The 27,212-nt window shown below is 41.3% G+C and overlaps 1 protein-coding gene across 1 annotated transcript in view; it reads right to left on the bottom strand.

The window, feature by feature from the left end:
- LOC114597411 (uncharacterized) overlaps positions 1-26,549 on the bottom strand; it is a 113,021-nt gene extending 86,472 nt beyond the window's left edge. The window contains 28 exon segments of the mRNA XM_077930873.1: positions 103-138; positions 407-430; positions 889-1,200; positions 2,255-2,290; positions 2,548-2,571; positions 3,101-3,412; positions 3,978-4,016; positions 4,288-4,311; positions 5,654-5,689; positions 5,947-6,005; positions 6,495-6,831; positions 10,608-10,646; positions 10,807-10,836; positions 10,990-11,019; positions 12,519-12,703; positions 12,800-12,947; positions 13,647-13,673; positions 16,361-16,387; positions 18,543-18,572; positions 18,689-18,709; positions 18,866-18,895; positions 19,920-20,225; positions 21,144-21,455; positions 24,591-24,620; positions 24,737-24,757; positions 25,288-25,317; positions 25,476-25,505; positions 26,448-26,549. Coding sequence (XP_077786999.1) covers positions 103-138; positions 407-430; positions 889-1,200; positions 2,255-2,290; positions 2,548-2,571; positions 3,101-3,412; positions 3,978-4,016; positions 4,288-4,311; positions 5,654-5,689; positions 5,947-6,005; positions 6,495-6,831; positions 10,608-10,646; positions 10,807-10,836; positions 10,990-11,019; positions 12,519-12,703; positions 12,800-12,947; positions 13,647-13,673; positions 16,361-16,387; positions 18,543-18,572; positions 18,689-18,709; positions 18,866-18,895; positions 19,920-20,225; positions 21,144-21,455; positions 24,591-24,620; positions 24,737-24,757; positions 25,288-25,317; positions 25,476-25,505; positions 26,448-26,511 — 2,599 coding nt within the window. The 5' untranslated portion in view covers positions 26,512-26,549.
- Positions 26,550-27,212: the final 663 nt, after the last annotated feature.

Below are 27,212 nucleotides of genomic sequence, written 5' to 3'. Positions count from 1 at the left end.
AACTGAATGTGATTAAGTTTCAAGGCTTTGAATTGATTCCAAGGTTCTTACTCATTCTCCCCGATTTTCAAAAGTATATCTTATGGAGAACTTTGAACTTACTTCTGGATTTAACTGCTGTGGAACTTGTAGGAATAGCTGCAGAAACAAAAGCATAAAGTGAAATCTATACGCATTTAAATTCTGCACAATCTAAAAGTGTAGGCATGAGGTTGACTTCTGTGCCATCACCTTTGCGCCACCAGTTCTGAGACGGGCAATATTTTCATCATACATGGTCACTTTAACATTAGGCTTTGGTTATAAACAAAGATAAAAATGGAAGCCATGATTTGGAAGAAGGAGCATCAATAAAAAGGTGCCCTCAAAGGCTGAGAGAATCAGACAAATAAGAAAGAAAATGTACCTGTTGTATTAGGTCGTCCGGAAGCTGTGGATAAACAAATAATAAAAATATTCAACTAGCATAAATATTAAGAAAAAGACCCTTGATGTACATAAAATTGTGACATCTGCTGGTTGATATTCTGCATCTATTTTGTTACAATCCAGCAGAACAGATTTCCATAGGATAGTTCCTTGACCAGAGCAACTGACACCCATGCCTTGCTTTCCTGTTGAAACTGGAGGGATGTCACCACAACAAATTATTTGCCTCTTTCTACAGAATGCACCTACATCTTGGGAGGAGTGGAGAACATTGCACAGTTGCCCCTTTAAGGCTTTTTAATAAAAAAAATAGGTAAAAATAGGCTTTTTAATAACAATAATAATAAAATGTAATAATGCCAATAGGAAGCCATTTCCCCATTTATTCGGCTTCCTGCAATGAGATCTCCACTGTTAGAAATATAGGAGAAGACTAAATACAAAGGATGGGAAAGTTACCTGAGCAGATGACACCAGCGTCTTCATGATGACCACAATTGTGACTTCCCCAGCCCCGATGGGAGCACAGCTCCAGAGAAGGTTCATTCCCTCTGCAGTTTACATCATCCAGGAGAATCTGGCCAGAGCCATGGCCAAAATGGGCACTTCCTGGTGCTGACAAAGCCAATCCACATCCAAGCTTTCTGCAGACAACCTGTGCGTCATTTAAGTCCCAGCCATCATCACAGACTGTCCCCCAGCTTCCTCTGTAGTTGAGTTCCACACGTCCTTCACACCTGTTGTTTCCACCGACCACTCTCATGGGAACATCTTAGAACAATAAAATATCATTCTTACAAAGGCAAGACTTGTAAACTCGGGTTCTCCCCATCCCTAACCTAAGCATCAGACTCTACTGGCATCAGGATTTCCACATGTTGACTTTGTGCAGCTCACCAAGAGAGTAGTGGCTGTGGAGGCCTTTTGAATTCATAACTAATGAAACTTAACATATCTCCCCACTTCTATACTGCCTTGAAAAAACAAATGCGTTGTATGTTAGGGGTTTCCTTGCAATAGTGCAAAATATACTCCCCTCCCAAAAAGAAAAGTTAATGTTACATTATTCCTGTCAAAAGAAAAAGTTCTCTGCTTGAACTTGCCAAGCATACTTTCCATGACCTTGAATGGAGCTGTGAACTGCAGTGGACCGAACACGTGTGTTTTGTAAAGGAAGCAATGTGAACGGGTTCCTTTTAGGTCATGCTGAACTTAAACTTAAGCTGGTTCCTTTCTTAAAGGAACTTTCAAGCCTTTGATTTGACTCCAATGTTCTTGCTCATTCTCCCCAATTTTCAGAGGCCAAACACTGAACGTACCTCTGGGTGAAACTGTTGGTTCATTTGACTCAGTGTTTGGAATGATCTAGTTCACGAAATTCACAGAATTCAAAAATCTTTGAACTACACCTGAAAGCAGTTCCTATAATTGCAGGCTGAACTGAATGTGATTAGGTTCATTTTGGGGGTAGAACATTCAGCGATTTTTAGTTCATCTTTAGGTTCATTCTTTTATTTGTCTTTTTTTAATTCTATATATTCTTTTGGCCTCCAAACCTAAGGATTATATTTTAGTCTTCTTAAGTAGATATGATACAGGAGAAAGTTATAAGATTCTGGATGCTGAAAACAAACTGGAAAGGATATTTGGGGTGTACTAGAACTGAACTGTGAACTGAACATGAACTAAACAGCTAAAAGAGGTAAAATTGAATTGAACTAGTTCCTTTTTAAAACAAACTTTCACGGCTTTGATTTGATTCCAGGCTTCTTACTCATTCTCCCCGATTTTCAAAAGTATATCTTATGGAGAACTTTGAACTTACTTCTGGATATAACTTCTGTGGGACTTGTAGGAAGAGCTGCAGAAACAAAAGCATGACTAAAGTGAACTCTATACGCATTTAAATTCTGCACAATCTAAAAGTGTAGGCATGAGGTTGACTTTGCCCCACCAATTCTGAGAAGGGCAATATTTTCATCATACACGGTCAGTTTAACATTAGACTTTGATTATAAACAAAGATAAAAATGGAAGCCATGATTTGGAAGAAGGAGTATTAATAGAAAGGTGCCCTCAAAGGCTGAGAGAATCAGACAAATAAGAAAGAAAATGTACCTGTTGTATTAGGTCGTCCGGAAGCTGTGGATAAACAAATAATAAAAATATTCAGCCAGCATAAATATTAAGAAAAAGACCCTTGATGTACATAAAATAGTGACATCTGTTGGTTGATATTCTGCATCTTTTTTGTTACAATCCAGCAGAATGGATTTCCAGTGCTGATTCTCTGTAAAAATAAAGGCACTGCAATGAATCCTGCCTCCTTCCATCCGCATGGCAACCTAGGATCTTCCCTTGACCAGAGCAATTGACACTCATGCCTTGCTTTTCTATTGAAACTGGAGGGATGTCACCACAACAAATTATTTGCCTCTTTCTACAGAATGCACCTCCATCTTGGGAGGAGTGGAGAATATTGCACAGATGCCCCTTTAAGGCTTTTTAATAATAAAAATATAGGTAATAATGCCAATAGGAAGCAGAAGTGTGGCCACGCAATTTACCCAATAGACTTTATACCATTTCCCCATTCATTCGGCTTCCTGCAATGAGATCTCCACTGTTAGAAATATAGGAGAAGACTAAATACAAAGGATGGGAAAGTTACCTGAGCAGATGACACCAGCGTCTTCATGATGACCACAATTGTGACTTCCCCAGCCCCGATGGGAGCACAGCTCCAGAGAAGGTTCATTCCCTCTGCAGTTTACATCATCCAGGAGAATCTGGCCAGCGCCTCGGCCAAAATAGGCACTTCCTGGTGCTGACAAAGCCAATCCACATCCAAGCTTTCTGCAGACAACCTGCGCGTCATTTAAGTCCCAGCCATCATCACAGACCGTTCCCCAGCTTCCTCTGTAGTTGAGTTCCACGCGTCCTTCACACCTGTTGTTCCCACCGACCAGTCTCATGGGAACATCTTAGAACAATAAAATATCATTCTTACAAAGGCAAGACTTGTAAACTCGGGTTCTCCCCATCCCTAACCTAAGCATCAGGCTCTACTGGCATCAGGATTTCCACATGTTGACTTTGTGCAGCTCATCAAGAGAGTAGTTGCTGTGGAGGCCTTTTGCATTCATAACTAATGAAACTTAACATATCTCCCCAGTTCTATATTGCCTTGAAAAAACAAATGTGTTGTATGTTAGGGGATTCCTTGTAATTGTGCAAAATATACTCCCCTCCCAAAAAGAAATGTTCATGTTACATTATTCCTGTCAAAAGAAAAAGTTCTCTGCTTGAACTTGCCAAGCATACTTTCCATGACCTTGAATGGAGCTGTGAACTGCAGTGGACCGAACACGGGTGTTTTGTAAAGGAAGCAATGTGAACCGGAACGAGTTCCTTTTGGGTCATGCTGAACTTAAACTTAAGCTGGTTCCTTTCTTAAAGGAACTTTCAAGCCTTTGATTCGACTCCAATGTTCTTGCTCATTCTCCCCAATTTTCACACGCCTATCTTACGGCAAACACTGAACTTACCTCTGGGTGAAACTGTTGGTTCATTTGTAGGAACGTCTTCTGCAGAAACAAACATGACAAAAGTGAGATCTTTTGGCATTAAAATTCTGCACCATCTAAAACTGTAGGCATGAGGTTGACTTCTGTACTGTCACTTGGGCCAAACCAATGACGAGCAGGTCAATATTACCACCATACATGGTCCAATGAGCCTGTTTAGCACTGGGCTTTGTTCATTTCCAAAGATAAAAATGGAAGCTGTGAATCTACATCTTAAAAAAACTTTTCCTTAAATGTTGAAGGAATGAGGCAAATAAGAAATAAACGGTACCTGGTGTATGAGGTCTTATGGAAGCTGTGAATAAACAAATAATAGAAATATTCAGCTAGCATAAATATTAAGAACAAGACCCTTGATGTACATAAAATAATGACATCTGCTGGTTGATATTCTGCATCTATTTTGTTACAATCCAACATAACAGATACCCAGAATAACAGCACGCAGTGCTGGTTCTCTGTAAGAATAAAGGCACTGCAATGAATCCTGCCTCCTTCCATCCACATGGCAACATAGGATCATGCCTTGACCAGAGCAACTGACACTCATGCCTTGCTTTCCCTTTGAAACAGGACGGATGTCACCACAACAAGTTATATGCCTCTTTCTTCAGAATGCACCTCCATCTTGCGAGGAGTGGAGAATATTGCACAGATGCCCCTTTAAGGATTTTTAATAAAAAATATATATGTAATAATGCCAATAGGAAGGAGAAGCTGCATCCAAAGCCCCTGCTGACTCAATCTCCCTTAGAAAGTGCTCCCAGGAGTGTTTAATTGCATCAGAGAAGGGACAGAACTCAGCAGAATGCTCAAACCTTCCTCTGCCACTTGTTCCCCCTCCTTTAGATGATTTTCCCATCTACTTCGTTTCACAGCCACTGTTGAAAGGTATCCCTGAATCTCAAACACCGTAGGGAGCAGAAAATTTCAGAAGAAAAGCAACTGGGCAGTGAAGGCTGAAATGTTCCCTTCCCTTCCATCCCATCCTCTTTGCGCATGACCTCCTCCTGAGGCACTTTGCACAGAAGAAGTGTTGCCTGTGACTTCCTTACCTGTGTCCACACTGTACTTGTGACAGAAGGTTTATCTTAAACACAATTACATCTCTGCAAGCGTCAGACATTTTATTCAGACTAGTTAGGTAGACTGCATTTGACTCAATGTTTGGAATGAACTAGTTCACGAAATTCACAGAATTCAAAAATCTTTGGACTACACCTGAAAGGAGTTCCCATAATTGCAGGCTGGACTGAATGTGATTAACTTCATTTTGGGGGTAGAACATTCAGTGATTTTTAGTTCATCTTTAGGGTCATTCTTTTATTTGACTTTTTTTAATTCTATATATTCTTTTGGCCTCCAAACATAAGGATTGTATTTTAGTATTCTTAAGTACATATGATACAGGAGCAAGTTATAACATTCTGAATGCTGACAACAAATTGGAAAGGATATTTGGGATGTACTAGAACTGAACTTAGAACTGAACATGAACTAAACGACTAAAAGAGGTAAACTTGAACTGAACTAGTTCCTTTTTAAAACCAACTTTCAAGGCTTTGATTTGATTCTAAGGTTCTTACTCATTCTCCCTGATTTTCAAAAGTATATCTTATGGAGAACTTTGAACTTACTTCTGGATATAACTTCTGTGGGACTTGTAGGAAGAGCTGCAGGAAAAAAAGCATGACTAAAGTGAAATATATAAGTATTTAAATTCTGCACAATCTAAAAGTGTAGGCATGAGGTTGACTTTGCCCCACCAATTCTGAGAAGGGCAATATTTTCATCATACATGGTCAGTTTAACATTAGGCTTTGGTTATAAACAAAGATAAAAATGGAAGCCATGATTTGGAAGAAGGAGCATCAATAAAAAGGTGCCCTCAAATGCTGAGAGAATCAGACAAATAAGAAATAAAAGGTACCTGTTGTATTAGGTCTTCCGGAAGCTGTGGATAAACAAATAATAAAAATATTCAGCCAGCATAAATATTAAGAAAAAGACCCTTGATGTACATAAAATCATGCCATCTGTTGGTTGATATTCTGCATCTATTTTGTTACAGTCCAGCAGAACAGATTTCCAGTGCTGATTCTCTGTAAGAATAAAGGCACTGCAATGAATCCTGCCTCCTTCCATCCGCATGGCAACCTAGGATCTTTCCTTGACCAGAGCAACTGACACTCATGCCTTGCTTTCCCTTTGAAACAGGACGGATGTCACCACAACAGGTTATTTGCCTCTTTCTACAGAATGCACCTCCATCTTGGGAGGAGTGGAGAATATTGCACAGTATGCACAATATTATTAAGGCTTTTTAATGATGATGATGACGATGATGATGATGATGTAATAATGCCAATAGGAAGCAGAAGTATGGCCACGCAATTTACCCAATAGACTTTACACCATTTCACCATTCATTTGGCTTCCTGCAATGAGATCTCCACTGTTAGAAACATAGGCGAAGACTAAATACAAAGGATCTGAAAGTTACCTGAGCAGATGACACCAGCGTCTTCATGATGACCACAATTGTGACGTTCCCATCCCTGATGGGAGCACAGCTCCAGAGAAGGTTCATTCCCTCTGCAGTTTACATCATCCAGGAGAATCTGGCCAGCGCCTCGGCCAAAATAGGCACTTCCTGGTGCTGACAAAGCCAATCCACATCCAAGCTTTCTGCAGACAACCTGCGCGTCATTTAAGTCCCAGCCATCATCACAGACCGTTCCCCAGCTTCCTCTGTAGTTGAGTTCCACGCGTCCTTCACACCTGTTGTTCCCACCGACCAGTCTCATGGGAACATCTTAGAACAATAAAATATCATTCTTACAAAGGCAAGACTTGTAAACTCGGGTTCTCCCCATCCCTAACCTAAGCATCAGGCTCTACTGGCATCAGGATTTCAACATGTTGACTTTGTGCAGCTCATCAAGAGAGTAGTGGCTGTGGAGGCCTTTTGCATTCATAACTAATGAAACTTAACATATCTACCCAGTTCTATATTGCCTTGAAAAAACAAATGTGTTGTATGTTAGGGGATTCCTTGTAATTGTGCAAAATATACTCCCCTCCCAAAAAGAAATGTTCATGTTACATTATTCCTGTCAGAACAAATAGTTCTCTGCTTGAACTTGCCAAGCATACTTTCCATGACCTTGAATGGAGCTGTGAACTGCAGTGGACCGAACACGGGTGTTTTGTAAAGGAAGCAATGTGAACCGGAACGAGTTCCTTTTGGGTCATGCTGAACTTAAACTTAAGCTGATTCCTTTCTTAAAGGAACTTTCAAGCCTTTGATTCGACTCCAATGTTCTTGCTCATTCTCCCCAATTTTCACACGCCTATCTTACGGCAAACACTGAACTTACCTCTGGGTGAAACTGTTGGTTCATTTGTAGGAACGTCTTCTGCAGAAACAAACATGACAAAAGTGAGATCTTTTGGCATTAAAATTCTGCACCATCTAAAACTGTAGGCATGAGGTTGACTTCTGTACTGTCACTTGGGCCAAACCAATGACGAGCAGGTCAATATTACCACCATACATGGTCCAATGAGCCTGTTTAGCACTGGGCTTTGTTCATTTCCAAAGATAAAAATGGAAGCTGTGATCTGGAAGAATCTACATCTTAAAAAAACTTTTCCTTAAATGTTGAAGGAATGAGGCAAATAAGAAATAAACGGTACCTGGTGTATGAGGTCTTATGGAAGCTGTGAATAAACAAATAATAGAAATATTCAGCTAGCATAAATATTAAGAACAAGACCCTTGATGTACATAAAATAGTGACATCTGCTGCTTCATATTCTGCATCTATTTCGTTACAATCCAGCAAAACAGATACCCAGAATAACCACACACAGTGCTGGTTCTCTGTAAGAATAAAGGCACTGCAATGAATCCTGCCTCCTTCCATCCACATGGCAACATAGGATCATTCCTTGACCAGAGCAACTGACACTCATGCCTTGCTTTCCCTTTGAAACTGGAGGGATGGCACCACCACAAGTCATTTGCCTCTTTCTACAGAATGCACCTCCATCTTGCAAGGAGAGGAGAATATTGCACAGATGCCCGTTTAAGGATTTTTAATAAAAAAATAGATAGGTAATAATGCCAATAGGAAGGAGAAGCTGCATCCAAACCACCTGCTGACTTAATCTCCCTTAGAAAGTGCTCTCAGGAGTGTTTAATTGCATCAGAGAAGGGACAGAACTGAGCAGAATGCTCAAACTATCCTCTGCCACTTGTTCCCCTCCTTTAGATGATTTTTCCATCTACTGGGTTTCACAGCCATTGTTGAAAGGTATCCCTGAGTCTCGAACACCGTAAAGGAGCGGAAAATTTCAGAAGAAAAGCAATTGGGCAGTGAAGGCTGAAGTGTTCCCTTCCCTTCCATCCCATCCTCTTTGCACATCACTTCCTCCTGAGGCACTTTGCACAGAAGAAGTGTTGCCTGTGACTTCCTTACCTGTGTCCACACTGTACTTGTGACAGAAGGTTTATCTTAAACACAATTTCATCTCTGCAAGCGTCAGACATTTTATTCAGACTAGTTAGGTAGACTGCATTTGACTCAATGTTTGGAATGAACTAGTTCACGAAATTCACAGAATTCAAAAATCTTTGAACTACACCTGAAAGCAGTTCCCATAATTGCAGGCTGGACTGAATGTGATTAACTTCATTTTGGGGGTAGAACATTCAGCGATTTTTAGTTCATCTTTAGGGTCATTCTTTTATTTGTCTTTTTTTTAATTCTATATATTCTTTTGGCCTCCAAACATAAGGATTGTATTTTAGTCTTCTTAAGTACATATGATACAGGAGCAAGTTATAACATTCTGAATGCTGACAACAAATTGGAAAGGATATTTGGGATGTACTAGAACTGAACTTAGAACTGAACATGAACTAAACAGCTAAAAGAGATAAACTTGAACTGAACTAGTTCCTTTTTAAAACAAACTTTCAAGGCTTTGATTTGATTTCAAGCTTCTTACTCATTTTCCCCGATTTTCAAAAGTATATCTTATGGAGAAATTTGAACTTACTTCTGTATATGACTTCTGTGGGACTTGTAGGAAGAGCTGCAGAAACAAAAGCATGACTAAAGTGAAATCTATACGCATTTAAATTCTGCACAATCTAAAAGTGTAGGCATGAGGTTGAATTTGCCCCACCAATTCTGAGAAGGGCAATATTTTCATGATACATGGTCAGTATTCCTTGACCAGAGCAACTGACACTCATGCCTTGCTTTCCTGTTGAAACTGGAAGGATGTCACCACCACAAGTCATTTGCCTCTTTCTACAGAATGCACCTCCATCTTGCAAGGAGAGGAGAATATTGCACAGATGCCCCTTTAAGGATTTTTAATAAAAAATAGATAGGTAATAATGCCAATAGGAAGGAGAAGCTGCATCCAAACCACCTGCTGACTCAATCTCCCTTAGAAAGTGCTCTCAGGAGTGTTTAATTGCATCAGAGAAGGGACAGAACTCACAGAATGCTCAAACCTTCCTCTGCCACTTGTTCCCCCTCCTTTAGATGATTTCCCCATCTACTTGGCTTCACAGCCACTGTTGAAAGGTATCCCTGAGTCTCAAACACCGTAGGGAGCGGAAAATTTCAGAAGAAAAGCAACTGGGCAGTGAAGGCTGAAGTGTTCCCTTCCCTTCCATCCCATCCTGATTTTCAAAAGTATATCTTATGGAGAACTTTGAACTTACCTCTGGATATAACTTCTGTGGGACTTGTAGGAAGAGCTGCAGAAAAAGAAGAATAACTAAAGTGAAATCTATATGCATTTAAATTCTGCACAATCTAAAAGTGTAGGCATGAGGTTGACTTTGCCCCACCAATTCTGAGAAGGGCAATATTTTCATCATACATGGTCAGTTTAACATTAGGCTTTGGTTATAAACAAAGATAAAAATGGAAGCCATGATTTGGAAGAAGGAGCATCAATAAAAAGGTGCCCTCAAATGCTGAGAGAATCAGACAAATAAGAAATAAAAGGTACCTGTTGCATTAGGTCCTCTGGAAGCTGTGGATAAACAAATAATAAAAATATTCAGCCAGCATAAATATTAAGAAAAAGACCCTTGATGTACATAAAATCATGCCATCTGTTGGTTGATATTCTGCATCTATTTTGTTACAGTCCAGCAGAACAGATTTCCAGTGCTGATTCTCTGTAAGAATACAGGCACTGCAATGAATCCTGCCTATTTCCATGCGCATGGCAACATAGGATCTTCCCTTGACCAGAGCAATTGACACTCATGCCTTGCTTTCCTATTGAAACTGGAGGGATGTCACCACAACAATACTAAATACAATATTCTCCCCTCTAAAAAAGAAATGTTAATGTGACCAAATGCAGTGAACTGAACATTTGTGTTTTGTAAAGGAAGCAATGTGAACCGGAACAAGTTCCTTTTGGGTCATGCTGAACGTAACTTAAGCTGGTACCTCTCTTTAAGGAACTTTCAAGCCTTTGATTTGACTCCAATGTTCTTGCTCATTCTCCCCAATTTTGACAGGCCCATCTTACGGCGAACACTGAACTTACCTCTGGGTGAAACTGCTGTTTCACTTGTAGGAACTTCTTCTGCAGAAACAAACACATGACAAAAGTGAGATCTTTTGGCATTTAAATTCTGCACCATCTAAAACTGTAGGCATGAGGTTGACGTCTTAGATACTAAGTCATCTAATACATAGTATGTATTATGTAGCAGATTTTTAAATAAGTAGCAGATTTTCCTTACCGGTAGTTTGCAGGAATTCTGTGGTTAATACTTTGAAAAGAAATATAGGAAAAACAAGAATTAAGAGCAATATTACTGAAAATCCCAGCTTTGTAGCTGTGAATTTTGTTCTAATACTAAGTCATCTAATACATATTATGTATTATGTAGCAGATTTTTAAATAAGTGGCAATTTTTCCTTACCGGTAGTTTGTGGGAATTCTGTGGTTAATGCTTTGAAAAGAAACAAACAAAAAGGATTCAGAGCAGCATTACAATTAAACCCGGGGGGGGGGGGGGAGGTAGCACTGGCAGTGAATTTTGCTTTAATACCAAATGATCTTACAAGCATACAGCATTTACTTGTAAATGAATGGTGAATTGTTGAAAATGAGGGGGGGGGAATAAACTAAGTGAATATAAAAACAATATGTCCTTCAACCGTATCTATGGTCTCTGGGATGGTGTCCCTGGGGTCATAGGAAGCACTGGATCTTTCTCACCAAGGGTGGAAAGAGCTGTCCAGCCTTGAAGAGGACAATCAGTCCCTCCTCCTCAGTGCCAAGCATCTTGTCCTATCAATATGGAGCAAAGGGTTTCACACGAAGATGCAAAAAATTCCCATTCATACCACATTTACCCACGTTAGGGAGGATCCAACGTGTTTCCATCCTGAAGGATTCAATGCATTTCCAGCCACTAACATGCCCCCAAACTGGGGAGGTAACTATATCAGTTCCAATCTCTTCATCAAAATGTCATTCCATCCCCCCCCCCATTTAATACACTTTCCCTATTTCTACATTTAAACTCTCCAAGATCCAGTCAATCCAGATTAAATGTGAAGGTAATATGGGAGTGGCTGCATTTTGATGTGGACTATGCCATGCGGATGCTGTGCGAAACTCAAATGCATGAGCAGTAGCAAGTCCACAGTAAACAGCCTTGCGGAAAAACCCAATGCCACTTTCTGCAGCAGCGCCCCGGTTCTTCAGATGTAATCTCTCCCAGCACCACCTGGAGATGCTGTGCACCAAATTTGGGACCTTTGCATGCAAACATGTGCTGTGCCACTCAGCCATGGCCTTCCCACAGTGAACATGGCACTCTGAAGACAAGCAGAGGTCAAAGAAGGCACCCCCTGCAACTGACTTCACATTGCAAGGTGACTGTAATGCACAAAACCCTCTGGAGGGATCTGCCTGCAATTTGGCAGGCTTACAACACTCTTGAGGGGCTCATTAGCCTACAAACACCAAGCAATTCTGTGACAAGGGGGGGAAGTATAGCCAATTTGGGAAAAACAGAAATTCTGATTTAACAGAGCTGATTTGGGCCCAAATAACAAATCTTATGGGAAAGACACAGAATAGGTCCAAAACAGACTTGATCCTAGTGATACAGATGCATATACACAGTAAATCTTATGATCAGTGCTTTTTATTTTATTTTATTATTTTCTTTTATTTTCTTTAATTATTATTATTTTCTTTTCTTTTCTTTTATTATTTTAATAAATAGCTCATTTCCCAACCCACACTGGCCCATGAGAGTTGGGGAATGATCTAACTTTTCCAAAATTTCGTTCCATGAGGAGGACTTTGGCTTCATTAGGCCCCTATATTTTAATCCCAAAGCCAAATCTCAGATGCCAAAAGTGTTGAGATTCTCGTCCAACAAAAGTCAAAGATATTTGGCTGTAGGGAAAAGAAATGTATGAGTTCCAAGATTACCTGCTATATTGTAATAGGCAAAAAAGCCAGAGCCTGCACGATAGGACTCTCTGTGGAGCAGAACTGTCATAGTGCCTGTATAGGAAGTGAATACCCAGCTCCAGCCACTGCATATATTCCCAAGTAGTGCTGATTGATAAACATTTCCATCGTAGACATGAACATATTCATGCGTACAGTCTAAACTGCGAAGATAAAAGAGCACAAAACCATCTTATTTCAAGCAAGAGCTCCTGGGTCCTGTCCCATCCCATCCCAAAGTTTGCAGTGTCAGTACTTACTTCAAATAGTCAAGAGTTAGCACTATAGGACTAGAATCATAGGAATGGATTGTCCAGAGACACTGTATGGTGCTTCCATCACCATTGTAATACGGGCCAGAGAATGACTGATATGGATTTGAGAAAGTATTGCCACATCCATGGATTCCTAGTAAACATACAATTAAACACTGATTATCTCAGTCCCCCGCCCCGACAAAAAAAGCAGTCCTGGTAACAATTCTCTATCTTGACCTTGACCCTGGTACTTACAAGGACTAAGATTCTTGTGGTCCTTCTTTTTCCTTAAGCCACCAGAAATATCAGGTTTGCTTGTCTTGTGAAACAGTCATTTCAGCCAAATGATCAATGTACCACAAGCAACAAGCTGCCCTCAGTAGAGGAATAAGGACTAGACCCATAAGCCCAGTGAATCCCGGTTACGCAGTCTCCAGCATAGGATCCTCTATAACACAGGATATACCGGTATTTCATGGGCCCACCTAATTCAAGATGTTTGTTTGTTTTTTAAATGCTATTTTATCAGGCTAGAAATACAGCATTTCTTAAAAAGTGATGTTTTCTTGATCAGAGAACAAGGGAAAGAAGGAACAGTGTTTTTGTTCTGGATCAGGTGTTTATGCTTCGCAATACAACATGCCCATTGCTTCTAGTTCCCCACTTATATGTGAATTTCCATGCAACTTTTCAAAGTCGTTTTCATTTTTGCTTTGTGTCAAAAAATATATGACTCAGCAACCTTAGAAACATTTCTCACTGAAGCTTAGACACTCCACCCTGTAGCAGACAGTCCTGCTTGCAAAAAAGCCACACTTGGAATGTGAAAAAGTAGAAGGCAGGCACTCACCAGTAGTTTGTGCAGAAGCTGCTGGTCCTAAAGAAAGATGAACAATGATCAGCAAATTTAAATGTTTGTTTGTTTGTTTGTTTGTTTGTTTGTTTGTTTGATTGTTTATTATGGCAGTCTTAAAACACTCCTGAAAGGCTTCTTTCCCCACAAATACCAACCAATTCTGTCTAGAACATGGTGTTTGGCATAGAGGGGAGGTTTATTCTGCCACCATCCCTGCTGCCCCTGCTTCCCTTGGCCTAAGGTCAGTTTCTGGGCCTTGGAGAATGGAAAGGCAGTGGAGGTTTGCTGTAGCTTCCAAATCTGGTTATCAAATGATCCATGCACCACACGCAGAGAGCTGCAATCAGGAATAAGGACCCACAAGCCCAATGAATCCAGCTTAGCTCCTTGCCCCACCCACAACATAGGTTTAAAGACATAGGTTCTCTTTTCAGAATGATAAACCTGTTCACAAGGAATGCAACAGTTTGCTAAACCATTCATATTTGGGGTGGGGTGGGGTGGACAATCTGATTTACTTCCATTTAAACCAGGAATGGCTAACCACAGCCTAGAAACGGCAACAGGCACCACAAGGAATTTTCACCCCCAAAGAATTTTTCACTTTTCCTTTGTGTCAAAACAATGGCTCAGCTACCTTATAATAATAATAATAATAATAATTTATTATTTGTACCCCGCCCATCTGGCTGGGTTTCCCCAGCCACTCTGGGCGGCTTCCAACAAAGATAAAAAATACACTAAAATGTCACATATTAAAAACTTCCCTGAACAGGGCTGCCTTCAGATGTCTTCTGAATGTCAGGTAGTTGTTTATCACTTTGACATCTGATGGGAGGGCGTTCCACAGGACGGGCGCCACTACCGAGAAGGCCCTCTGCCTGGTTCCCTGTAACTTGACCTCTCGTAGTGAGGGAACCGCCAGAAGGCCCTCGGAGCTGGACCTCAGTGTCCGGGCAGAACGATGGGGGTGGAGACGCTCCTTCAGGTATACTGGACCAAGGCCGTTTAGGGCTTTAAAGGTCAACACCAACACTTTGAATTGTGCTCGGAAACTTACTGGGAGCCAATGTAGGTCTTTCAAGACCGGTGTTATATGGTCTCGGCGGCCGCACCCAGTCACCAGTCTAGCTGCCGCATTCTGGATTAGTTGTAGTTTCCGGGTCACCTTCAAAGGTAGCCCCACGTAGAGCGCATTGCAGTAGTCCAAGCGGGAGATAACCAGAGCATGTACCACTCTGGCGAGACAGTCCGCAGGCAGATAGGGTCTCAGCCTACGTACCAGATGGAGCTGGTAAACAGCTGCCCTGGATACAGATTTGACCTGTGCCTCCATGGACAGCTGTGAGTCCAAAATGACTCCCAGGCTGCGCACCTGGTCCTTCAGGGGCACAGTTACCCCATTCAGGACCAGGGAATCCTCCACACCTGCCCGCCTCCTGTCCCCCAAAAACAGTACTTCTGTCTTGTCGGGATTCAACCTCAATCTGTTAGCCGCCATCCATCCTCCAACCGCCTCCAGGCACTCACACAGGACCTTCACTGCCTTCACTGGTTCTGATTTAAAAGAGAGGTAGAGCTGGGTATCATCCGCATACTGATGAACACCCAGCCCAAACCTCCTGATGATCTCTCCCAGTGGCTGCATGTAAATGTTGAAAAGCATGGGGGAGAGGACAGAGCCCTGAGGCACCCCACAAGTGAGGGCCCAGGGGTCTGAACACTCATCCCCCACCACCACTTTCTGAACACGGCCCAGGAGGAAGGAGCGGAACCACTGTATGACAGTGCCCCCAGCTCCCAGCCCCTCAAGACGGTTCAGAAGGATGTTATGGTCGATGGTATCAAACGCCGCTGAGAGATCCAGCAGAACTAGGAAACAGCTCTCACCTTTGTCCCTAGCCCGCCGGAGATCATCAACCAGTGCGACCAAGGCAGTTTCAGTCCCATGATGAGGCCTGAATCCCGACTGGAAGGGATCCAAATGGTCCGCTTCTTCCAGGCGTGCCTGGAGTTGTTCAGCAACCACTCGCTCAATCACCTTGCCCAAGAATGGAAGATTTGAGACTGGGCGATAATTGGCCATCGTGGCCGCATCTAAAGATGGTTTTTTAAGAAGCGGTTTAATAACCGCCTCTTTCAGCGGGTCTGGGAAGGCTCCCTCACGGAGGGAAGCATTCACCACTCCACGAAGCCCATCGCCCAGTCCTTCCCGGCTAGCTTTTATAAGCCAGGATGGGCAAGGATCCAGGAGGCAGGTGGTTGGCTTCACTCGTCCAAGCAGCCTGTCCACATCCTCGGAGGTAACAGGTTGGAATTGATCCCACACAACTTGACTAGACAGGACTCTAGCACTCTCCCGCCCTGGCTCTGCTCCCACGGTGGAGTCTACTTCTTCCCAAATCTGAGCGATTTTATCTGCAAAAAACTTTGCAAAATCATTGCAGGAGATCATGTGGCCCATACTGGGCCCAGATGTCGCAGGTGGTTCCGCTAAATTGTGAACCACCTGAAAAAGTCTCCTGCTGCTGTTTTCTGCAGATGCAATAGAGGCGGCGAAGAAGGTCTTCTTCGCCGTCGCTATCGCCACTTGGTAGGCGATAGGAACATTTTTCACCAAAACTCGCATGCACTCCATGTAGCAGACAATCTTGCTTGTGAAAAAAAGTCACACTTGGGATGAGAAAAAGTAAGAGGGAGGCACTCACCAGTAGTTTCTGCAGTGGTTGCTGGTTCTAAAGAAATAGGAACATTGATCAGCAAATCTAAATATCAGTACTGTATTTTATTTTGGCATACATAAAACACCCCTGAAGGACTTGTTTCCCCACAAATACCAACCAAGTCTGGCCTAGACAGATTAGGAGTGAGGTGCACTGTTTGGTACTGGTCCTGCCGGAGCTTGAGGCAAGGGCTGTTTGCCACCATCCCAGCTCCCCTTGCCTTCCCTTGCCTTTTGGGACTTGGAGAACGGAAAGACAGTGACGGTAGATACATATTCTTACACCTTTGTGAGCATTTACATCAAATGCTCACAATGTCCTCCAGCTAAAACCTGTGCTCACTAGAGCCCTCTTCACTGGGTATTCATTATTTTCAATTGTGTGTACACAGAGAGGAGGCAACAAAATTGCAACTGAATGTCTAATTATTCAGTTGGAGGCTTGCTTCTGTATGATTCCTACTCTCATCTGGAACTGAGACATCATTCACCATAGTAAATCTGTACGGAACTGTGCCCCCAGCCATGATATCTAATAGTCCTTCATCATCAGAAATATCCTGTACATACTCATTTTCACATTCTAATTCTTTTCCGCCTTTCCTCATTTACTTTCCCCAGTATCTTCTGCTCATACCTGCACATCATCAATATATTAGAATTTTCAAAAGCAGGTAAGATTTCCCCAAATTTAGGATGAAACTAACAACACCTATATTGAGTATAGCTTGTATGATTTGATGAAGTCTTAAATACTCAAGTCAGCTTCATGTGTTCCTTTGCACCAAATTCTTCCCATCTTTAACTAGCAACTTGAAAGGTCAGCATAGAGAAGGGGAACAAGAAAGAGCAAGAGCAAGAATGTTTAGAATTTAAGCCATATTACCTGATGCACTTAAACATATTTCATTAAACAGGAACAGCCAAGTAAAGATCAGGAAGGAACTCATTTTTGCCAGATTGCCTTCTAAGTTGATTAAGCATGCACCAGAATATATAGGAATGAAAATTGAAAGGGCGTGCCATGCAATTTGATATTTTTAGTTTATCTCATTATAGTCGGACAGAGGGCTACTGTCTAATGGTATTTATGCTGTCAAGGCATTGCTTATAGTAATGCTACACTTTGTTATTCTAATTTTTAAAAAATCCATTTCCTGGTACCGAGACACAGAGTATTGTTCAATTCTTGTAATGAAAAGATAACAATCACTTGCGCCAATTCAAATGCAATGCACATATTGACAGAAAGTATTGTCATTAAACGCTGCTGCTTGCAAAGTGAAAATGCAAATAAAGTAGGATGCTTTAAATGCATCAGAAACCCAGCAGAATAAAAATATCTTAACAACCCAGTTAAAAGAGACGCAAAGAAAGGACCAGCAGTGAAAATGCTGCTTCCATTATTAAAGTGAAATGTTGGCTTCCTGTTCAAAGTGCACATGTCAAGGGGCTAGAATACTTAACATGACAGAATTTTGTGAGATAACCAGCCCCATATAACTAACATGCTTTCTGATGCTGCGGGAAGAGGGCACTATTTTGGAATTCACTTGGGAAAACATATTTTAAAGTTCTAACAGTCTACACTTACATACTTCATTTTGCTGCATATTTTGTGATTTCAATTTTTTTGGGGTTCTCTCACAAAAGACTACTTGCCCCAAACTTGGATCTTGGCATCTAAGGAATTCTCCTTTTGTACCTTCCCCTCCCCCCCGCTTGCCAATCGACAAAAATTGTTCATTCTAATTTTAATTTGGTAGTACTCTGGAAAAACACCTTTGAATGATCCAACTGCCAGTCAATATCTTTCATGTAAAGCTACCAAGGTAAAGATTATATCCATAATTATCTCCTTGTCTACCAACAAGCAACCATGCTAGTCTCAAGACAAGACTTGAAGAACAGAGTTATAAACAATGGGATAAAAATAAAATGGAAGTCAAGGAAATCTCTGGAGGAGATTTGTGCATAATTCTCCTCATGGAGGGAGTCAATGACTGCCACAAACAGATGATGTTCTTTAAAACATACACACCACCTAATTTTCAGGTTTCTCATTTTCAGATGCTCTCCAGGAGAAACCTATTCTTTGATATTTGCATGTACATACTCAGGACTAGGATTTAGCACTTTATTATGAAGAAGATTAGAAGCCCCCTTACCAGCTGGAGTAGGCTCTTCTGAAGTTAGTTCTTGAAGGGGAACAAAATAACAGAGTAAGAGAAATTGCGAAGTAAATTAAAATGTCACTAAAATAAAAATGGTGTTTTGAAGTGATGCTTTTAAATATGTAGCAGATTTTCCTTACCAGTTGTTTGCACTTCTGGGGCTGTTTATTGCAAAAGATAGGAAAAACAAGAATTAAGAGCAACATTACTGAAAATCCCAGCTTTTGTAGCGATGAATTTTGTTCTAATACTAAGTCATCTAATACATATTATGTATTATGTAGCAGATTTTAAAATAAGTAGCAGATTTTCCTTACCGCTGGTTTGTGGGAATTCTGTGGTTAATGCTTTGAAAAGAAACAAACAAAAAGGATTCAGAGCAGCATTACAATTAAACCCATGGGGGGGGGGAGGTAGCACTGGCAGTGAATTTTGTTTTAACACCAAATGATCTTACAAGTATACAGCATTTACTTGTAAATGAATGGTGAATTGTTGAAAATGAGGGGGGGGGGGAATAAACTAAGTGAATATAAAAACAATATGTCCTTCAACCGTATCTATGGTCCCTGGGATGGTGTCCCTGGGGCCATAGGAAGCACTGGATCTTTCTCACCAAGGGTGGAAAGAGCTGTCCAGCCTTGAAGAGGACAATCAGTCCCTCCTCCTCAGTGCCAAGCATCTTGTCCTATCAATATGGAGCAAAGGGTTTCAGACGAAGATGCAAAAATTTCCCATTCATACCACATTTACCCACGTTAGGGAGGATCCAACTCCTTTCCATTCTGAAGATTTCAATGCATTTCCAGCCACTAACATGCCCCCAAACTGGGGAGGTAACTATATCAGTTCCAATTTCCTCATCAAAATGTCATTCCACCCCCCCCCCCATTTAATACACTTTTCCTATTTCTACATTTAAACCCTCCAAGATCCAGTCAATCCAGATGAAATGTGAAGGTAATTTGGGAGTGGCTGCATTTTGATGTAGACTATGCCATGCGGATGCTGTGCAAAACTCAAATGCGTGAGCAGTACCAAGTCCAAGTAAACAGCCTTGCGGAAAAACCCAATGCCACTTTCTGCAGCAGCTCCCTGGTTCTTCAGATGTAATCTCTCCCAGCACCACCTAGAGGTGCTGTGCACGAAATTTGGGACCTTTGCATGCAAACATGTGCTGAGCCACTCAGCCATTGCCTTCCCACAGTGAACATGGCACTCTGAAGACAAGCAGAGGCCAAAGCAGGCACCCCCCGCAACTGACTTCACATTGCAAGGTGGCTATAATCACAGACTGAGATTTGAATTCTCAGGACCCACCCTATTCCCTTGATTGTATTATTGAGCTATATTATTCCAGCCTAGGAGTACCTGAGCAGATGACACTGGCATCTTCATGATGACCACAGTCATGTGTTCCCCAGCCTCTGTGAGAACACTGAAGCAGGGAAGATTCGCTTCCTGTGCACTGCACATTGTCCAGGAGGATGTTGCCTGATCCTGGACCAAAATGGGCATTTCCTAGTGCTGACTGAGCTGGTCCACATCCAAGCTCTCTGCAGACGACGTGTGCATGATTGAGATTCCAAATGTCATCACAGACGGTTCCCCAGTTGCCATTATGATATACCTCAAGGCGACCTTCACATCTGTTGCCTCCATTAACCAATCTCAAGGCTATGGAAATATTTAAATATTTACAAAGGTATTTCTTATTGTCAAAAAAGTCAAAAATATGTTGATTATTTCCTTTTCCCACCATTAAGATCAACCCAATTGCACAGTGAAAGAAAATAAAGACTCAATAGACATTAACAGTGCATATTGTACATTGTTCTATTAGATGGCACTGGGGATAGTTGCTTTGAATTAGAGATGACTTACTGGCGGCTCTCGACACTGTTGGACTCCAACGCCTATGAGCCCCAGCCAGCGTGGTCAGTAGCCAGGGATTATGGGAACTGTAGTTTAACAACACCTAGAAGGCTATATTTTAGCCACCCCTGCTTTAAATACTTCCTCCCCCCCCCCCGAATTTTTCAGGAAAGCCAGGAAAGTTGAGGGACATAGCCTGGTAATATCCTACACCTGCAATTCTCTGTTTCCCACTCCTTCTACTGACCAACTGAGCAGAGGCTTTTTGATTCCTGGAACTTGAGTGCAAGAAGCCTTGGTTCTCACTGAAACTTTGTGGGAAGTTAAAGCAACAAACAGAGCATACACACTCTTTAAAAAACCACTTAGTGCTGCCAGCAGTGTGTCACTGGAACCCCAGAGGGTTTCAACTCCCTTTGACAAGCGCAATTCACAGAAGATTCCAGGGCCAGGCAGAAGACAGGGTGCGATAACTTTTTGGACTTTGTGAAGGCAGCTACCAAGAGCTTTTCTATTGCATTAAATGTCTTGGAATGGGGAGAATTTTGCCAATGCAGCAGACTAAGGACTATTTTTGCATTTTGGATTGTTTTAAATAATTCAAAGGTACTATTTTGATGGGGGTTTTTTGTTTTGCAACACCCATTTCCTTACAGAAATCCAGACAGATTCTGAAACTGAATTCCTTTCATAAGGACAGCTAGAGTTATTAAGTAATACCTGAGCAAATGACACTGGCATCTTCATGATGACCACAGTTGTGTGTCCCCCAACCTCTGTGAGAACACTGAAGCAGGGAAGATTCGCTTCCTGTGCACTGTACATCGTCCAGGAGGATGTTGCCTGAGCCTGGACCAAAATGGGCACTTCCTGGTGCTGACAGAGCTGGTCCACATCCAAGCTCTCTGCAGACCACACGTGCATGATTCAGGTTCCAAATATCATCACAGACTGTTCCCCAGTTGCCATTATGATATACTTCAAGGCGACCTTCACATCTGTTTCTTCCATTAACTAATCGCAAGGAACGTTCTTTGGAATATGCAAAAAATAAATATTATATAAACAAGACAATGAAACACTACATTGGAAAACTGGTCAACACAATGAGCACTCAGTACTACTGCATGGAAATTTCGTTCCATAAGACAGATTTGAAGAAGAAGAAGAAGAAGAAGAAGAAGAAGAAGAAGAGGAGGAGTTTGGATTTGATATCCCGCCTTTCACTCCCTTTAAGGAGTCTCAAAGCGGCTGACATTCTCCTTTCCCTTCCTCCCCCACAACAAACACTCTGTGAGGTGAGTGGGGCTGAGAGACTTCAGAGAAGTGTGACTGGCCCAAGGTCACCCAGCAGCTGCATGTGGAGGAGTGGAGACGCAAACCTGGTTCACCAGATTACGAGACTACTGCTCTTAACCACTACACCACACTGGCTCTCTGCATTAGGCCCCTATATTTTAATCCCAAAGATTTTGAGATTCTAGTCCATCAAAAAGCAAAGATATTTGGCTGTAAGGAAAAGAAATGTATGACCTCCAAGGTTACCTGCTGTATCGTAATAGGCAAAAATGCCACACTTGGGATGAGAAAAAGTAAGAGAGAGGCACCCACCAGTCTGCTCATACCTGCACATCATCAATATATTAGAATTTTCAAAAGCAGGTAAGATTTCCCCAAATTTAGGATGAAACTAACAACATCTATATTGAGAATAGCTTGTATGATTTGATGGAGTCTTAAATACTCAAGTCAGCTTCATGTGTTCCTTTGCAACAAATTCTTCCCATCATTAACTAGCAACTTGTAAGGTCAGCATAGAGAAGGGGAACAAGAAAGAGCAAGAGCAAGAATGTTTAGAATTTAAGCCATATTACCTGATGCACTTAAACATATTTCATTAAACAGGAACAGCCAAGTAAAGATCAGGAAGGAACTCATTTTTGCCAGATTGCCTTCTAAGTTGATTAAGCATGCACCAGAATATATAGGAATGAAAATTGAAAGGGTGTGCCATGCAATTTGATATTTTTAGTTTATCTCATTATAGTTGGACAGAGGGCTACTGTCTAATGGTATTTATGCTGTCAAGGCATTGCTTATAGTAATGCTACACTTTGTTATTCTAATTTTTAAAAAATCCATTTCCTGGTACCAAGACATGGAGTATTGTTCAATTCTTGTAATGAAAAGATAATAATCACTTGCGCCAATTCAAATGCAATGCACATATTGGCAGAAAGTATTGTCATTAAACGCTGCTGTGCTCCTTCATTTACCCTGGCATGAGACATGAAAAAGGCCTTTGATAGGTTGTGATGGAAGTTCTTGTACAGCACAATGCAACTGGACCTACTATTTCAGTACCTACCATTACAATTATCCAGATCCATTTACTTTTGTCTGTGATCATCATCTAAGGCCCTTCTTCATGTGCCTCCTCCACAAGAGGTCTGGAGAGTGGCAACATGAGAACAGACTTTTTCTGTGATGGCTCCCCATTTGTCAAATTCTCTCCCCAGGAATGCTTGCCTAGCACCTTCATTACCTATCTTTAGACGCCAGGCAAAACATTCTTCTTTCCCCAGGCCTTGGCTAATTAAATAATCTATGGCCTTTAAAACTCTGTGTGTGTGTGTGTGTGTGTGTGTGTGTGTGTGTGTGTGTGTAGGTATTGTGTTGTTTGTTACTATGTTATGTATTTTTGTGGGTTTATAGTGTAATCCTCCATGTGTACCTCGGATGAAGGGCAATATATAAATGTAATAAATAAATAAATAACTTTGGAACAAATTTTCATTCTGTCTGATTTCATGTGATACTATGTTTATAGTCATAGAGCTATGTTGTGGGATTTGAACTCTTGTTACCAGAAAGAAAGGCAAAGGAATATGCTATCGTATCTTTTTGTATTTGTGCTGTGAACTTTGCTTGTCAAAGATTGCCACCCCTTGCTGTTTAGTGGGGATGAATTTGCCACACATTCCTTCTCAGAAGAAAACACACATTGGTCTCTCCCATAGTCATGAGATTTAGGGGATCATATAGGCAGGAGTTCCCAATAGGAGCAGAATAATCAGGCTGCTATTTAAGCCTGTGCCATCCCCTCCACTTCCTTCTTCTCTTTTGCAGTGCTCACCCTCCCTCCATCTACAGTGTGGGTGGGGTTGTGTTTTTTGCTAGTCTCTCTTTCTGGGAGCTAAATATAATTTTGGGGGTAAGTCCCTGATTTCTCCTTGAAACTCTCCTTTTTCACCCACCCTGTAGTGTTATTTGATTTGCTGCTAATGTATGTACTTATTTGGTCTGTTTGGAATTTAGTGTGGGCAGGTAAGGGAATTTTAAAACTCCATTGGCTGGCCCTCTGAGGCATTATGGGGAGAAGGGGCATTTTGAGTCTCCTCAGCAGCTTTCAACTTCAAGAGTCCCTTGGGCTGCCCTTTAGGCCTGGCCTGTGAATCTTGGTGAATACTGGCCCGTGGGCCCCAGGTATGCATATTGAGTAGTCATTGCCAAGACTCACATAGCAAGGAGGAAGAATTTTATTCCTATTCCTGGCCAGAGAGTCACAGAATGCAGTTGTTTGCATGCCCCTGTGGAGTGGAGTAATGCTTTCTTTATACACATTAATTATAACCCATCTGCCCACAGTTACATAATTTGGTTATTGTTTGACAGATTTTGAATAAATATGACCTTTTCAGCATTACTCTTGTCTCTCAGGTCTTCTTCCAGAGTGTGTTTATAAATGTTTATAACAAGGACATACGTCTGTTGGTTTGACATTTATTGAACTGTGGATGTTAACAGTAACTGGAAAATTTCCTCAGAATGTTAACAGCTTCAAATTAATGCCAGCAAAGTGCCTCAATTGTTTTACAAATTTGAACGCTTAACCTGTTTATATAGGTCAGAAAAGGACTCTGCACTAACCAATGCTGAGGTATCAATGCTAATTAAAACTGTACAGCGCATAGCCTATAAAGCAGTGTGCCTTTGAGTGCCACAAACAGATCATGTTCTTTAAAACATACACACCACCTAATTTCCAGGTTTCTCATTTTCAGATGCTCTCCAGGAGAAACCTATTCTTTGATATTTGCATGTACGGTACATACTCAGGACTAGGATTTAGCACTTTATTATGAAGAATATTAGAAGCCCCCTTACCAGCTGGAGTAGGCTCTTCTGAAGTTAGTTCTTGAAGGGGAACAAAATAACAGAGTAAGAGAAATTGCGAAGTAAATTAAAATGTCACTAAAATAAAAATGGTGTTTTGAAGTGATGCTTTTAAATATGTAGCAGATTTTCCTTACCAGTTGTTTGCACTTCTGGGGCTGTTTATTGCAAAAGATAGGAAAAACAAGAATTAAGAGCAACATTACTGAAAATCCCAGCTTTTGTAGCAATGAATTTTGTTTTAATACTAAGTCATCTAATACATAGTATGTATTATGTAGGGACGCGGGTGGCGCTGTGGGTAAAAGCCTCAGTGCCTAGGGCTTGCCGATCGAAAGGTCGGCGGTTCGAATCCCTGCGGCGGGGTGCGCTCCCGCTGCTCGGTCCCAGCGCCTGCCAACCTAGCAGTTCGAAAGCACTCCCTGGTGCAAGTAGATAAATAGGGACCGCTTACTAGCGGGAAGGTAAACGGAGTTTCCGTGTGCGGCTCTGGCTCGCCAGAGCAGCGATGTCACGCTGGCCACGTGACCCGGAAGTGTCTCCGGACAGCGCTGGCCCCCGGCCTCTTGAGTGAGATGGGCGCACAACCCTAGAGTCTGTCAAGACTGGCCCGTACGGGCAGGGGTACCTTTACCTTTACCTATGTATTATGTAGCAGATTTTTAAAGAAGTAGCAGATTTTCCTTACCAGTAGTTTGCGGGAATTCTGTGGTTAATACTATGAAAAGATAGGAATATAGGAAAAACAAGAATTAAGAGCAACATTACTGTAAATTCCAGCTTTTGTAGCAGTGAATTTTGTTTTAATACTAAGTCATCTAATACATAGTATGTATTATGTAGCAGAATTTTAAATAAGTAGCATATTTTCCTTACCGGTAGTTTGCGGGAATTCTGTGGTTAATACTATGAAAAGATAAGAATACAGGAATAACAAAAATTAAGAGCAACAATACTGAAAATCCTAGCTTTTGTAGCAGTGAATTTCCATATCATTTTGCAATTATTATTCTTTTAAAAAAAATCATGAAAATTCATCTCATTTTAATGTTTATTCTCTTTCACTAATATATGCATTTTCCTTGCACAATTGGCCCTAGAATATTGCTTGACTGAGTTTACAAGCTTGAGTTTATATGCCGCTTCTCCATAATGAGCTGTGCCTAAAACAAGTTACAGCAAGCATTCAAAACATCAAAAAATATAAGAAACACAGCATGGCAGTAAATTTAAAAATGACAAAAATCAACAATATGCCAAACACAAAATTCGTTCAATATTACACAACCAACCCCCCCCCCCCAACAATCGGGATTGAAGTACATAAGGACAAATTGAGTAGGTTCAACTTTAAATGTGAGCTGGATTAAATCCCCCCCCACCCGCCAAAAAAATATACTGCATTTGAAAAAACAAAATCCCCAATGGTGTGCTCAAAGGAGCCCTTATATATACCACTGTCCTCACATATACCTTTATGTGGAAGTGATACATTATTTGTCATAGTAGACATGCATGGGACTGTGCCCCCGGCCATTATATCTAATAGTCCCTCATCATCAGAAATATTTCCACATTGATACTTTCCCAAGTATCTTCTGCTCATACCTGCACATAATAAAGATATTATCATGTCAGAAGCAGGCAGGATTTTGCCCAATTTAGGATGATCCTAACAATGCCTCTGTTGAGAATATCATGTGTTTTGAAGGAGTCATAAATACTCAAGTCAGCTTCATGTGTTCCTTTGCAACAAATTCTTCCCATAATCAACTAGCAATTTGTAAGGTCAGCACAGAGAAGGGGAACAAGAAAGAGCAAGAATGTTTAGAATTTAAGCCATGTTACCTGATGCACTTAAACATATTTCATTAAACAGGAACAGCCAAGTAAAGATCAGGAAGGAACTCATTTTTGCCAGATTGCCTTTTATGTCGATTAAACATGCACCAGTATATATAGGATTAAGAAGCGAAAGGGTGTGCTATGGAATTTTATACTTTATCTTGTTATAGCAGGACAGCCAGTGTTTTAACAAAAAGATACCACTTCTGTCAATTCATATGCAATGCAAATATTAGCTAAATTATTGACTTTGGCATGAGATATGAAAAAAGGCCTTTGATGTGGTGAAGTTCTTGTACGTCACAATGCAATTGGACCTAATATTGAAGAACCTACTGTTCATACATTATTATTTATTATTCCATATCTCTTTGTTAGGATTTATCCTCCTTCCATCAGGCCTGTAAGGCAGAGCTATTCCACCTGGCCTTTAATTTGAATTCAGTCTGATCTTTTATTTCCCTTCTCTTCCCTCCCCCTCTCCTTTTATAAAGATTACCCGCTCTGAGACCCCACAGCTAATTCTCCTCTGGCCTCCTCGCTGGCCCAAGTAGGACCAATTCAGTCAACTAGCCCTGGGGATTATCTAATACAGTGGTACCTCGGGGTACATACGCTTCAGGTTACACACTCCGCTTAACCCAGAAAGGTTAAGAACTTTGCTTCAGGATAAGAACAGAAATCGGGCTCTGGCAGCGCGGCGGCAGCAGGAGGCCCCATTAGCTAAAGTGGTGCTTCAGGTTAAGAACAGTTTCAGGTTAAGAACAG

Source organism: Podarcis muralis, chromosome 6 (assembly GCF_964188315.1).
Source record: "Podarcis muralis chromosome 6, rPodMur119.hap1.1, whole genome shotgun sequence".
Taxonomy (NCBI): domain Eukaryota; kingdom Metazoa; phylum Chordata; class Lepidosauria; order Squamata; family Lacertidae; genus Podarcis; species Podarcis muralis.
This window is presented reverse-complemented; position numbering and strand designations above follow the sequence as displayed.